Here is a 15,028-nt window from a genome sequence, read left to right as displayed (position 1 = left end):
CTCATCGTACCTTTTTCCATCACCAATTCTACGTTCCAGGGAGGGCTACGAACTTGCAGACTACTGTATCGTTCAATTAGGTATTTGGGCAGATGTGGGCGCACACTAGAGAATTAAACTCACTCCGAAGTACCATTTACAATGCTCGTATTGTCTTCGAAAAAATATCACTGTAGGAGTACCAGGTCGATACCTACATTTTATTATCCTGGACAGCTTCAGCAACTACGACTGTTTGCTAAAATATTCTTACATTTCTCGCGTCTGAGAATGAGTATAATTCAGTCATAAGAAAAGAGCACTTGTATTATGGCTGCACAGTTAAATAGAAATTTTATGAGGTGCAATTGCCCTGGCTTGGCAAACATTTATTAATCGTTTTAATTGATCCGTTAATACGGAGCAGTAAACTTTCTCAATTAGTCTGCGCTGTGTTAAGAATCATCTTGAGGGGTCACACTGCAAGACGGTGTCAACGGAAGGCGGTACTCTATTGTCTGGCGTCCCTTTGTCGGGGAGAAAATCGGTAGTAAACTCACCTTTGTATTGTTATTTAGCAACAGCTTAGAGAAAAGGTCGATTGCCGAGCCCATGTGTTTCCATCGCGAAGAATAAAGGTTAGCATGATTCTTCGTGAGGTTTCTGGGATTCGTTTGCCCCCATTGAGTTTGCTTAACGCTTTATAATTAGGAATACCGATATAAAATCAATTCTGATTCTCTGATCTGTTTCAAGAATGGGTTATATATAATAGCGATTGTAAAAAGTCGCAATTAGTGAATACATTTATTTTAACTACGGTCTTAATACTGATTTTATTAGAAATTTAAAATTCTTGCACTTAATAAATGTACTTCTGACGCATCATTTAAAGCAACCCTGAAGTTTATAAATAGCCGCTTAGTGAAGCAGAATTACAACTTTTTCTTTCTTCAAAGCGTGACATCATTACGCGAGCGCAGAAAGTGGTGTGAAGAAGGCTTAAACAACGCGAAGGTTCATCTATCCATCGTTCTCTGTTGTCCCTTTCACTGCAAGCGACTGCGTGGGAGGCCCGTTCAGGATCTCGTAGCAATTTCCACCCGAACTAGTCTTCGTCCACGATTCAGTCTCCACCGGAGTGTCTCCCGTAACTACTCTCCTGTCCTCGTAAATCAGTCGCGACACCCGACACACATTCGATTCGATATCATCGATAAGATTTATCGTTCCGAAGAAAATTCTCTCTTGATCGTTTGTCAAAATTCTAAACGGACAAAGTGATAATGAAGCGTTCTCGTTTTGCGTCCTTCGATACAGTACTAACTGTACTAACGGTACTAAATGTACTATCGCTGCCGTTTCTCGTCAGTTGTTCTCTTAAACCATCTCGTCACTGATCACAAGATAGATCTATCTTCGACAAGAATCCAGACAGTTCTCACCAAACGAAAACTAGATCAGTGACTTCACAAGCGATTAAAATCCAGAGCGCTCGAGAGGGCAGAAACCGGTGGAAACCGTGTCTGAGAAAAGTGAAGCCTGGAAACACCGGCACTCGCGCATACCTAGATAACTGCATTGCTTCGTGATCAACCGGTGTTGCATAATATTCGCGAAGCAAGAAGGAAAAAAGGCGATTGAGGCAACAGCGACGCGTCAGGTTGTTAAACCTATTCACCGTTCCGCGTTCACGCTCATTGGATACAACCGCGGTGGTGGCGCTCTTCTTTCCAGCCGCGGTTTTCGTCCTCGTTCCATTGTTGCGGACGAATTGCACAAGCCTACTCTCGCGGAGCTGGCTGAGAGTCACGAAGAAATCCACGTGATGGAGGAACGAGGATTTCAATTAAGACAGCGCGGTTAGCATAATTGGCCAGCAGCTCTGCCAGCCCGGAAATTATTGAAGACTCCTTCTGGATTAGCGCGGAGGCAGACAATTCAGCGGCTGCACGCTGTGCTTGAAGAATAATTACGGCTGCGAAACGGAGTGGTGAAACCAGTACCGATTCTCCTTGAGAAAAGTTACGTTTCCTCCTTGCGACACGGCACACGGGACTCGCCACTCTTCGCGCCAGAAAAGCTGCAGGTCTCGCGCTTCGACGCGATCCTCCGTGAACTCGCGTCACCCGGTGCATTTTGTTCACGGTCAAGTGCCTGTAGTTCCGAAGCAACAGGAAACACGGAGCGATTTCCGTTTGGGGGATCCAGCTTGATATTCCATTACGTATGCGCGTCTGGGCAACGCAGTAGTGTCGACGATGCGTCCCCACAGCAGGTGTGCTGGATTCTTTGCTTCTACCTTCGAAAATATCCTTCTTGCCCCCTAATTGGTTCTGCTCCCTGGGCTCGCGTGACTGTGCTCTAGTTACCGGTTGCGTGGAACTTGGAGAACGAACAATGATGGAAAACGTGTACGTGATCAAGGTGAAAACGAAGCCACCTTTGTCCTCCCTGTACCCATCGGAGCGTCGCTACTCAGCGTCGACCGTGGGAGGTCTTTCCTTCGTCCACTTTGGCCTAGGAGCGCTCTCGCTTCTGCTGGGTAGCTTCGCGTTATCTGTTCAAGGTCCCATCTTATCGGTCGCGTGTCTGGTTCCCTTCGTCACGGGCCTGCTTGCCTGGAGACGCTGGTACATCGATCGAAACATCGCTATTTTCTTTTACGGAAGCCTGTTCTCTCTGATCGCTGCGGTTCTTTGCTTCATCGCCACAGTGCTCGACATCGCAGCCGCGGCGGAGGCCAGCCGAGGGTCCCTGTGGTCTCTGGAGAAAATCCTCGAGCATCCACACCTGGAGGAACAGTTCAGAAATGAAACCGTGATGAATGAGATGCCAACAGCCGATGATGAAAGTTTTAGCGACAGTGGAATACATCGTGGGGCTTCGAATATAGATTTAAGTAGCGCAACGCCTGGGATCATAATCGATAACATGTCCAATATATCTGGATATATACTGAGAACCTCTACGAATTATCCTATGCTAGACGGTTCCGAGAATTCTAGCAGAACGTTGACTAATGATGATCTCGAAAGCGAAAGCTCTAAGTGGATAATGGAGCAAGAATCGAATAACGCGACGGAGGAATCGTTGAAGACGATAAAGAGCAGAGTGATGTTCTGGCACAAGAATTACCACGACACGTCTCATACGAAGATCTTGCTGACAGTGAATGTATTAGTAGCGTCTCTTCTGGAAGTATTTTGGTCGATCCTCAGTGCGAAAATTGCGCTGCGAGGAATGATGAATCGCTTGCCAGAGGCGAACTACATGAATGGTGTAACAGGCAACGCGAATTCAGACGTAGCATTGGAGAGAAAGAGGAAGCCACCAGCTCCAAGACCGGATATATTGGATCATGATCGAAGATTATCGGAGAGTCTGCAGAATTTAAACACGTTACATAACCTGAGAAACTCGGGGCCAAGGTTACCTTTGCCAGAATCGAGCAGAGAGTTCAGGGAAAGGGTCGAAAGGTTTCTGGCGAACCAAGCAGCGCACAGAGTCGACGAAGGATCCTGTTCGTGAGACAGAAGTGGGTCGTGTGTGGAAGATAACGATGAATAACGGAAAGTGCATTCTGAGGTTGAGACTCGACAATAGTTTTAGTTCTCAAAGACGTTGATGCGGAAATCCTTTGTAGCATTTTAATCTGCACGCTTTCTTCGATCTCAATAGTCGTAATATGATTGTAGACTAGTAGCTTTTCGAGATAACGTATCATTAATGATGTAAGGTTCGGCGAAAGTAATAAATGTCCATCTATTAGTTCCGCTATCGATTCCTTTCGTTAATTGCTGCATTAATTAGTTCGTGGCGATACAAGTCTACTGTTAAATACACAGTTAGCAATTTGTAAATATGCTATGTACATAGCGTCGTGTGGAGTAGACTAGGATTGCGACACAGCCACCTTTGCAGTCGATTCAGACGCGTGAGTGGATACGGTTAAAGAACGGCAGTTATTTATAAACGAGTCTTCATTCCGCGAAATTGTATCGCTCGTGACATGATCCTAGAGAACATTTAATTGCAATTTATTAACATCAGTCTCTACGTGCCTTCGTTGCTCTTAATTAAATGCTTTAGCTTACAACGTGAATTCAAAGGATACGAGTTTTCTGCATGTGAAAAATTCTAGTGAAAAGTGTGGAAGATGAGCTAATATAACAAATACTGTTATGTTTGACTCAATATTTGTAATTTGTTAAGCATATGTTGCATCGATTGAGATATCTTTCTTCAATATTAAGCCCATTCACTGTTGCGCTAAACTTGAGTATGTAAATATGAAAAAATATAATATAGTAGTTCTGTTCAACCGTCAGTCATCGATCTAGATTAAATGAAATTAATGTTCCACCTACAATGGGCTTAGCCTCTCTCGTGTGTGCATACATGTTGCGAAAGTTCAACGATCGTGCGGTCTGTTGCGAAATCCCATAATCAGATATTGGCCAACGCGGAGAGCGCGGGAGTTTGCTAAGAAAATTGCTGACAATGGTAGACCCACGCATACCTTGTTAAATGCTTACCTGGGCGTGTTTCTGTGACATATTGGACACGATAAAATCATTGACCGAGAGATAATTAGCGGCCAATACTGGTTCCCTTAATTAGACCACCAATCGAAAAAGGTAAAACAATCGTTTAATAAATTCGATATCGTTAGGTTCGATTTGGTGCCGTGTGCTGCTTGACTTTTTATTACACTCAGCAGAATTGCTACAATTTATCGAATAGTTTCTTTACAAAACGAGAAGCTTTATTCGTGATAATTGTCTGTTACATCGTTCGACTTGCTACGTATCACTCTTAAGGTACACTTTATCGAGTAAACAACGTTAAACTACTCCTCTAAGCTGGCCTCGTCTCTTTCGCTCCCGAATACCGATTACAAAATATTGTATCTGTTTTACACGTGTTACATAACTGCACGGCTGGCAGCGACATTAGATAGTCGGTGATCTTCCTTTCTATCGTTTTTGGTCCACCTGAATTGTAACATTTAAAAGTGAACGCGGTCCTACAACGCAACTAAAACTCAACGAAGCTAACACGAATACGAAATTCTTTTGAAGAATTCGTCAAGCACGAACGACGGCAGCCTATTTGCAAATTGAAGTGCGTAACGAGAATGCTCATCAACATTTCCGTATTCCATAAAAGAGAAAGATTATAAATCCGAGAACACATGTATAGTTCATGGAAATCGAATATCGCGGCGAATTCCAGGCGTGCTGAAGCGATTCGTTTAATTTTCCGATGGTTACAGAGTAGCGTTTTCGTTGCATTCTTGACCGTTTGTGTCTGGTCGAGTTATCACAAGCACGCGTGTCATTCGAGGCGGGAAAGAAATGAATGTCGAGTGGCCAGTGACCGAGTAATTAGTAAATTCACCGAAATCTTTCGATGCATCAACTGGAACGTATTTCCCGACGGTATAAACATTTTTCCAACGATTAGCGTCTAGGTGCGAAATCGAGCTGACGTCTAGCGAAATATTGGCAAGAGTAAAGCACACATTTTTGTACATGGACGTTTCTAACGCGAGGCCATAGGACAGGTCTCTGTCGGAAGGTGATGACTTTCGAAAATCCGTTTCTTGTTTAACTCTTTGACTTTCTGTAGAGACCTTTCCTTTGGCATTTCATCTATCAGACTAAATTGTTTTTCTCTATATGTACGAGTTTCCCCCGAAATACATTTATGATTACTGTTACGAACAACATGGGCGACATCGTTTAATTAACAAAAATACGTTGTTACGTCCCGTAATCCTTTTCAGACTTCTATCGTAGTGCGTTGGTCGCGAGAAAACCCACGATCCACCGCGATACATTTTCACTTATATTCTATAAATTAAAGTTTACATCTTAAACTAAACTGTACCACAAATCACATCACTTACGGCTCTATTACGAAAACGCTAATCTTAGACTTGCAAGTATCACCAGCTTTGTATACTACATAGACACTTCTCTATCTAATTCGCAATAGTTCGTACGTAAATAGTTGGACTTGAAAAAAGGCTCGAAGAAATGCGATGCAAAGGCTAAATGGGCACGGTTCTTCATACTTTGCTCTGGTAAACCAATCAGAGAGTTGTACTGAGTCAAGGTTTAGGTCTATTTCCATAAAAGTTACTTTTAAACGTAGATCTCTCCAATTTCCGCAATAGTTAATACCATTTTGCCCCGATCGCCAAAACGCTGTTACACGTTCACTGGTCGGACATTATCGTCAGACTGTTGTTGTTCACCGCTTTGCCATCCTGAGTCCAAGGTTGTCGAGTCGCTCAGACAGCATTGTGGTGTTTCTTCTTCCTGGCTACTTCTATAGTCTCTGTAATCTCTCTCTCTTCCTCTGTCAGTCTCCTCCTCTCGGAAGTAACCCGAAGTTGCTGGACCTTCCTGAAGCTGTTCGTCGTCCTTTGACGTGTAATAAGAGTATCGACCTTGTTGGATGACCTCGTACTGTGCATCAGGAGCCAAGAAAGGTCCCCTGGCTCCCCTGGGCTCGTCGCTATTCGCGTAATTATCAGAAGGCATGTCGCCGGTATCCGAAGGTAGTGGAAGAGGCAGTCTAGATCGTTTGGAAAGTTGTCGTTTGCCTAAACGCGCTGCCAAGTAGTCTACACCTTCTGCGTGTTCTGCCCCTACAGAAATTGCATTGGTTAATTAGCTACATTCATCACAGAATGTTTGCTCTATTCGACTTATAGGAATTTCCGCGTCAGTACCTTCTTTATCCACGGCCAAATCGTAGAAGCTGCTCTCAGGCCCACAACACGAGGACACATCGCCGAAATACAACTCGCTCTCCGACTGTTTTGGTCCAGCATTCGCTTCTTGTTGGAACGCTCCGTTTTCTACTCCTTTTAGAGGCTTTCTGATTCTCCTACTCTTCATGGTACCCTCGGTCCCCCCTTCTGGGTCAGTGCTATTGGATATTTCTTCAGCGTTTTCGTAGTTGTCGGAAGGACGTTTCGCGGGTCTAGGTCTGTGATCTACAGGAACATCAAAAACTTAAGAACATATTCTTCTTCTTTTATAAACATTTACAAATGTTGCGAGCCTTCACCTTCATTGTTTTCAAAATTTTCTATCCGTTTGGCAATCCTTGGCCTCTGTTCAGCCACTTGAGGTCTTCTAGCTGGGCTATTGGGATCGCTATAGGGTGGTGGGGGACCCCATAAGGGTACTGGAGCCTCTAAGACACTGTAAGAGGCTGTACTTGGATTATATGGTCCATTCTGCGTGTTCAGAACGGAGTAGGGTCCGCTCGATTGGGAACCAAGAACGCTGTAAGGGCCATTCGTGTTCTCCACGTTCGCTTCTGTCTGCCTGGCCTGCGTGTGAAAGCCATAATTCGAGTCTGGACTCGGAGCAGGTCCTCTGGACCTCGACCAAGGCAGTCGCCATCTTCTGCAAGATTAGAATTCACGAGAGTTCGGTTTATGAGTAGCTGAGTGTTTCAGAGGAACGAATTTCAGGCTTGCTGTACGCATTCCACTGTCGTTGGAATTTTTTCCCTCTGAAGCAGAATTTTTCGCGCAAAATATTGCGATGGTTCACCGATCGTATCTTTCCGCGAACGAATGCGAAAGAGATCAGGGGACGAGATCGCAGTTTTTACCAAATAGATGAGGGCAAACCTCGAACGCAGTGTCGTTCATCGTAATGTATTTTCAGGACGAAAAACTCTCTCCTAAATGGCAGAAGCCAGAATGGAATGTCGACTTAATTAATGCCATACATTAGGGAATTACCGGAATACAATGCGTCCTGAGAGCCAACGATCGTTGCCTTTACGAGTTTATTGCACCCCTGCGCTCGTGATACTCGTGAATGAAATCCATTGAATATGTATCGCTTTGTTTGGGAACGAAATGCACACGGTGCATTTGAATTGCATCAATAACTGATCAATGTAGTTCATCACAAGCATAACATATAACCAGATGAAGTGACCGTACTCGTAATCGAAATTCGTTCCTCGAGAGGATTTCGTTTATGTATCTACATTGCTAGTACTGAATGATTCTATTCTAAGGTCAGTTGGAAGAGATTTTCGAGTGCAACACTCGGACTTAGCTGACCCTTTGTATCTGAGGAACTAACTCTTTAACTATGCGTACCTGGATGGTGCCAAGTCAGGATTCGGCGTGTAAAGATTCCCTGGTGTCTGTGCCCACCATGGACTAGCGCCCCCACAGTCGTTGCAACATCCACAGGAACCAGTCGGCGGTCCCACGGTGCCCCCTTGGCCATACAGAGATCTGCATCTGAGTTCCAACTGCTCCCAGTACATCTTTTTCTTCTCGTGACTCAACAACTGGTACACCAGCATGCAGGAAAATATGCAGGCCAAGATTCCTGCGACCGACACGCCGAACAGAGCTCTCAGGCAGGCGTGGAGAGCACCGTGAACCGCTTCACAGTGAGGAGTGCCTTCGAACAGGACTCCAGGGTCTCCCTCTGGAGCACCGTAACAAGTGCACGACCTGACGTAATACATGGTAACTGTTAGTGGCTGTTTTAGAACTTGTTCGTCAAGGTATTGGTATATTTATTTAAAGTACCTCGCTTTCACAGTATAAACACATTTTCGAAGTCCTTGAAGTCTAGACATGTGTATCACCGTGGTTGTGACAGTGACAAGCACGCACACCAAGGCACAAACCACACCCACGGATCCGCAGACTTTCATCTATGGAGAAATCAGAATTTCAGTCTTATGACGATCATTCAGAAAATGTATAATAAATATATTTACCAGGAGTCCGTATCTGTGTTTTCGCCTCGCAAGTAGCATCGTGAACAGACCCATTAAAATTAACTGTAAAAAGTTGTCAATTACTATACGCGAAAGATGCTAAAATTGACTGCCTACAGATTATTAAGGTTCGTCTTTAAAATTATGTATTCAAGTTCGCGTGTAAGTTGAAGGAAGGTCGGTTAATAGATTCCGATCTTCACCCCTCACCATTATGCCAGGAATGTAAGATGGTACAGTCTCAAAGAGTGCTAGACTGGCCGTGTGGGCTGAAAGGACCGCGTGTACCGCCAAAAAGAGACTACCGACCGCAGCGCTCAGCCCCCCACAAAGGCAACAAAGGACAACGTACTTCTTGCAGCAACCACCTTCCCCAGTGTGGCCTGTAAAATTAAAATCGGTCAGTGATAGTCAGGGGACGATGAGCAGGGAATTAAAAACGATAGGGAGCATTCGACGCGTACGAGACACGCTTGAGAAATTTTCAATGGGATGCCTCGGATACGTTCCAGTCAGAAAAACGAGAGTGTTTCGGTCGAATGTAATCTTGCGCGGAATCTTTCCACCCGCTATCGTTCCAAAGGATCGCTGGGAAAGACGAAATATCTCGAAGGATATTTTTCGGTGGCCAAAACGGATTCCTTTGTATGACTATCGACCCTTTTCAGAAAAGGTCCTGCACGACTTATTCCCGTCGTGCTGGCTCCTTCTTTCACGGGATAATGATTGTCCTTGCGTGAGAACCTAACAACGGGAGCGCTGATCTGGCCACAATGAGAAACGTGCCGCGAGCAAGATTCCTCGCGTCTCGCTACTCGCTGATTATCCTCCGTCATCGACTCGATTCTCACCCCCGCTTGTTACCTGCGCTTTCTAATCAGTTATCGTTAGGGAAAATTGTCGGCTGCTTGGCCCTAATTAAAGAATTTGTTCTTCTTCCGCGATGCTGATTGCATTCAATCTTCCTACTAATAACGTCGGCTACTTGCATCGTGCGTTATCGAACGAAATTGCCTCTACTCGACGTGAACATCATAAGAGCATTCTACCGAGGGGCTAGAGTTTTTGTTAGATTATAACAGAGGCATCTCCATTCTGTGTCATTCAGACTTGATTTTTGTTGTCAAAGCTCGCAATTCAACCGATTACGCTGTATTGGAAATTCCTTCGATGAATGTTGAACGATGGAAACGCCGGTAGAGCGCCGCTTCAGAGACAATAGGTCAGAGTCTATCTCTGTTGCGTGCACGAGAGAGCGAGTCGACAGAGCTGAACATTTTAATCAGGTTTCCCATTAATAAAGAAGGGTACCGAGTCTTTTTTTAACGCGAACGCGGAACTAGCGGAGAGCTCATCTTCTGTAATTAAAAATCTAATTATTTCTCTCCTGACGCGCAGTATCTACGAATATTGTTACGAAGGTAAGTTTCAATCGGAGATTCCATCGAAACGAAAACAGCCAAGAACTACTTCTCCCACGATCGTTTCTATCTTTAAGCAACTTCGACTTTTGTTGGGGTTTAACAATCCCACTCTGGCGCAAGGTGGATTTAGGACTTTCTTTAGAAAAAAATAGTTTCCCTGAACTTTGCTTTGTCAAAAGGAGGTTTGATATCCCAGGATTTTCTTTTCAATGACTTCAGAATCGTTTTTCTCCGGCTTGAATACACGTAACTTTGCTTCAACAGTTTACAGCGCTTTCCATTGAAAGCAGTTCGGGTAGCTAGAGATACCTGCTGCCTTCCGTGAATTCAACCGGCAAAAATTGAAGGTAGAATTGTTGACGTGCACCTGTACTACCTGAATCGGTAGGTTTAGAACTGAGAGAAAACGGACCAACCGAAACGAAACTAACGTCCATAGAGTACAAACAAAAATGTATGTCGAGGGTAAAAGGAAACCGTAGGTTCCCCGATTTTCGGAGGAAAGGCAGCCTCGGGCAGCCACAGATCCAACAGATAAAACTCCTTTCTATTTTTCGCCGGTCGCTTGGTCTGCGCAATCTTCCTCGAAAACTACTCGATTTACTATGCATCGAAGCTGAATTTTTAAGATTTTATCGTGCCACCTCTGGCACGACGGCGACCATGTTTGATGAAGAAACTTGTCGATACCTATTTATACGGCAACCTTTCGTCATCCATGTGACCTTCCACGACACTGTAATATGTTTCTTACGGGCAAAAATAGAATGTGGATGATAGAATACATTCGTCGCATTGAATGAGATCTTAACTGAATATATTGAAATCTTGGTCAACAATTTGTGAAACTAAAGTCCTCGTGCACTTGTAGGAGTTACTACTGGCAGGGAACTTAATCAATTTTTATTGACGCAAGAATACGATGCGTGGTGAATAATTTCTATTCCCTTTGATGAGAGCAGGAAGTGCATTCGTGCATCTGAGGGAATTAATCATCACTGGTGGTAACTTTGTTGTATGCGAGGTGATTTAATAGAATAACTAATAGCGGATTATGCGGGCATGCAAATTGACAAGAGAGGTAGCATAGGGTTGCAGGGGCCGATTGATAAATTAACAAGAAGGGTTAATCGGCATACCACAGGGGTGAGGGTAATGCGATCTCGGGAAGTGCGCGTGGTTTGCCGGATGCGGCAAGTGGGAATGCGAGTGTGCCGCCATTGTGAATGGATAACCCTGGTTATCCATCTCCATTTCCGTTCCAAGTCGACATCGCACTATCTGGAGCACTGGATACCCATCCATCTTCCTCTCGTTCCAAGTATCCAACTTCTAATAAAAGTTCACTGTCCTCTTGCGAGATAATCGTTCTCTCTTGTCTTTGTCAACTAACACGTGGCAGCCATGACCAGTGTTTTTCTTCACCGAATGTCAGTCAAATGTGAAACTTGTATGATATGTTTGCGTTGCACAATTATGTCGTGTACACGTTAGAAATCTGAATTGCAAATTGTGCGAGCTTGCGTTAACCGGACGCGAACAGATCGAAGCCGAAGCACTGTTTTCTTCTTTATGGTCTACGTTTGCGCATCATGTGTCACCACCAAAAGATCGCTGCTCAAGGTCAGTTATCCAATATTCACTTTCCCATCGATTGGCCTACAATCGCGCATAATGATCACGAGAGTCTATTATTTTGATGCTATCTTCCAATGGGGGTGGCATTTGACACGATCACGATATGAACTCTTGCAGGGTTGAAGGTGTTTGAGAACGTCACACTGATATAATATTCCTTCCGCACTTCCTTCGTAGGCTGTATTCCTCCTTATGCGACCCGTTAGACCGCTCGAGACGAATGCGAGAGCACAACAACTCGAGAGATACTCCACGAGATCTCTGTTGCTCTGCACGCTTGGGGTGTCCCACAGGTGGTGGTGGTAAGCTCAGGTGGTCGAAGGTAAAGCTTAGGAATTCCTTTGAAAAGGCACCCAAGATGGCATTCCTCCCACGCCCATTCAGCAACTTGGCTCAGTTCAGTGGCACAAAGTGTAAACGTATTGCAGCTTGTTGTTCGATTCGCAGCATTCTTCGACACGATGCTTCTGCTCTCGGTTGCTGCGAGCATCGACTGGTCGATATACCGTCACGATTCGAGCGACTCGACGCGGTCGAGGGTTGAAATTCCACGGGGGTTGTTCCTCCAAGCGAGTAGAATCGGTCAACACCGCTTTACGATGTCGATAACGCGAGTGTTCGCCACTGATAACCAGGCAACTATAGCTGCAATGTTCTCGCTACTGATGCTGCTGATATTGCAGACATACAGATCATCGTCGCTTCAAATCTCTAAGGATGGAGCCAGCGACTACCTACTCTTTATATTTAATCCTATGTCTAAGCCGAAAGTCAAGGGAGGGTGGAAAGAGCACTCGGAATGGAAGCTATACCGCTTTATATGAAATATTCATAGCGATTGACAGAGACGTAACACAGTTAAAGTTACTGTCTCTAGTAGCATTTTTACAATTTCTGAGAAATATTAATATTGTCGATTTAAAAAGTTTGGTAATACTTACATTGATTTGCGGATGTTGTCTCGTATCTTCTAGTTGGTCTAGGGGGTGGTCGAGGCGGTAGTGCAGGGGGTTGATGCGTTCTCGACGTGACCTCAGCACCAGGATCGCTTTCACCCTCTTGTCCTCTTTTGTTTCCTCCAGTTTGCACCACATGACACTGACATTTATTCTTCGAAGGAGCCGACACCTAAATGTCAAAAGTATGCCTCTGTAAACGCTTTCAACCTCGACTGAGCATACAAAAAAAAATAGTAAAATTTTCTAGAGCTTAAATTTAAATTTTAATGACGATAGTGACATCAAGTTGAAATTTTACAATCTTCCAAATTCTTCATGAGGTTCGAAATTATTTTCACCTGTATCGTGTCGACTCCGATAAGAGTCGTGTTTTTGGTATCATTGGTCGGAGGATGCTGATGAGTGTGATTGTGTATGTGTCCGTGATGATGACTGTGATGCTCCAGACTCGAAGGAGCTCTATCTCTTTGCCGAGAATCGGGGTGGGTCGCGTGCAACGAATGCACTTGTTGCAGATGATGGTGATGATCGTGGACGTGATCCAAACGACTATGCGTTCTCGTGTTGGCATTTGAGGAGGAAGACTCGCAAGATATACCAGAGCTGACGTGATGATGATTCACGCTAGAGTGTCCGGTTAAGCTTCCTGACGAGCTGCCATGATGATGGCCAGCCAGTGGCGTGGTCGAAAGGCTGCTATTCGCATTGACCACGTGTCGATGAACCGCTGGGGAACCGCCGTGATTTAACATGCTCGAATTCGACGAGGCTCCGCTCATCGCGCTAGACGTGCCATGGTGGTCGCTAGCGAAGCCTGAGTTCGAAGGATAATGACTGCTCAGGCCAGTACCGCTACTAAGACGGTGATGACTCGTAGGAGAACCTCTGTGACCCATCGTGGTGGACGTAGAAATCGGATTCGGGTGGTGATGAGTGGCTGGGTTACCTCCAGTAGATTGAACTCCATGGTTCATCGAGGTCGAACTGGAGCTACTTAAAGAATTGCCATGAACATGGCTGGCGAGGCTCGGTGCCAGGTTTCCGTGATGATGTCCCGTCATTCCTTGCGGGCCATGCGGGTGATGCACGGTTGCTGGTCCATGATGGTGGGTCACGTTTGTGGTTTTCGGGGTCCCATGGTGATGATGAGTGTGCGGCCGCTGGTGCTGCTGATATGTCATCAGTCCATCTCCAGCGTCCAAATTCGTACTGCTTCGAAAATTGTCGGCGTGCTTGTGAACGTGCGCATGGGCGTCCCCGTGGAAATGTCCATGGACGTTGCGGTCTGCTGACGTCGGCTCGTGATGATGCTGATAAGGGTTTAAGACCTGCTGAATATTCTTCAGTTTATCTTTGCCGGTAGCGGCTTGCTTTTGCGATAACCCGGCGTGATCCTCCAGCTGCTTGTCCAGATCTTTCGCGGACGTCTCGAGTAGCGCTGAACTAGCTTCCAACAAAGGACTAGGGCTGGAAGATAGGCTGTGTTGGTTATCCTGCAGGCTGCTGGATTCCTGAACTCTTCGCGCAGCCTCGAATGCCAAGTTTCGCGAGAGATCTAAGTTCCTCGGGCTGCACGAGAGGTTATGACTGTGTCTAGACAAAATCGTGCTTTGACTTTCCATCGAGCGTGGATTCGGAGACAGGCCCGCCTGATGCTCCAATATATCGACATTCCTAGTGTTTTCCAGATTGATCTGTTGGCTTTCTTGATGCGACAGCGGACTTTCCAGCCGTCTTATCGGCTCGAAAGCGCTCTGAAGAGCCTCTAGACCTCTAGGAAGTTCTTGGCTGTTGGAAATTCTTGTACTTCCCACGCTCCTCTCCGCTCTGTCCCTTTGCGCTCTCATGGAATCCATGCTACTTAGTGCGGAGCATTGGCAAGAGTGTTGCGGACTCTCTGGAATGTCCAGGTCGGTGGTTAATTGCGGCTGGGACATCTTCGTACCTGAAAACATGATTGCGTAAAGTGGACGAAGATCAAAATTCCCTTTGAATAGTTACGGCTGTATTGATTTATGAAGGAAAGAACTAACGAGTCCCTCAATTACGACGAAATGGGGGGCCAAAGCAATGGGATGATGCTCACTCTGAACCGGACGTGGAAACGCGGAAAACTTTCAGAGCCTATTAGCGCCTTCCGTCGTTAAAACTTCTCGGATAGCTTTCGTGGAACTTATATAAATATCTTGGCGAATATTAGACGATTCTTTTCTTGAGTCGTGAAGAGCGGCTTTTCATGGTCGGCTA

At 45.3% G+C, this 15,028-nt stretch overlaps 2 protein-coding genes across 2 annotated transcripts; one reads left to right on the top strand and one right to left on the bottom strand.

Annotated features, from left to right (window-relative positions):
* The first annotated feature begins 2,379 nt into the window (after window positions 1–2,379).
* On the top strand, window positions 2,380–3,549 carry LOC143183517 (uncharacterized). The gene has a single exon (XM_076385065.1). It carries the CDS (start codon window positions 2,380–2,382, stop codon window positions 3,508–3,510), a length of 1,131 nt encoding a protein of 376 aa, XP_076241180.1. The 3' UTR covers window positions 3,511–3,549.
* A 2,648-nt stretch (window positions 3,550–6,197) lies between these two features.
* LOC143183516 (uncharacterized) lies at window positions 6,198–14,718 on the bottom strand. The gene is made up of 9 exons (XM_076385064.1): window positions 13,120–14,718; window positions 12,764–12,950; window positions 8,971–9,143; window positions 8,761–8,823; window positions 8,567–8,694; window positions 8,123–8,488; window positions 7,066–7,409; window positions 6,725–6,991; window positions 6,198–6,640 (listed from the first exon to the last, which is right to left on the bottom strand). The coding sequence occupies exons 1-9, from the start codon at window positions 14,716–14,718 to the stop codon at window positions 6,198–6,200; spliced, it is 3,570 nt and encodes a 1,189-aa protein (XP_076241179.1).
* Window positions 14,719–15,028: the final 310 nt, after the last annotated feature.

This window comes from Calliopsis andreniformis, chromosome 9 (assembly GCF_051401765.1).
Source record: "Calliopsis andreniformis isolate RMS-2024a chromosome 9, iyCalAndr_principal, whole genome shotgun sequence".
Classification (NCBI taxonomy): Eukaryota; Metazoa; Arthropoda; class Insecta; order Hymenoptera; family Andrenidae; genus Calliopsis; species Calliopsis andreniformis.
Note: the sequence above shows the minus strand (reverse complement) of the source record. Positions and strands in the feature narration are given on the sequence as shown.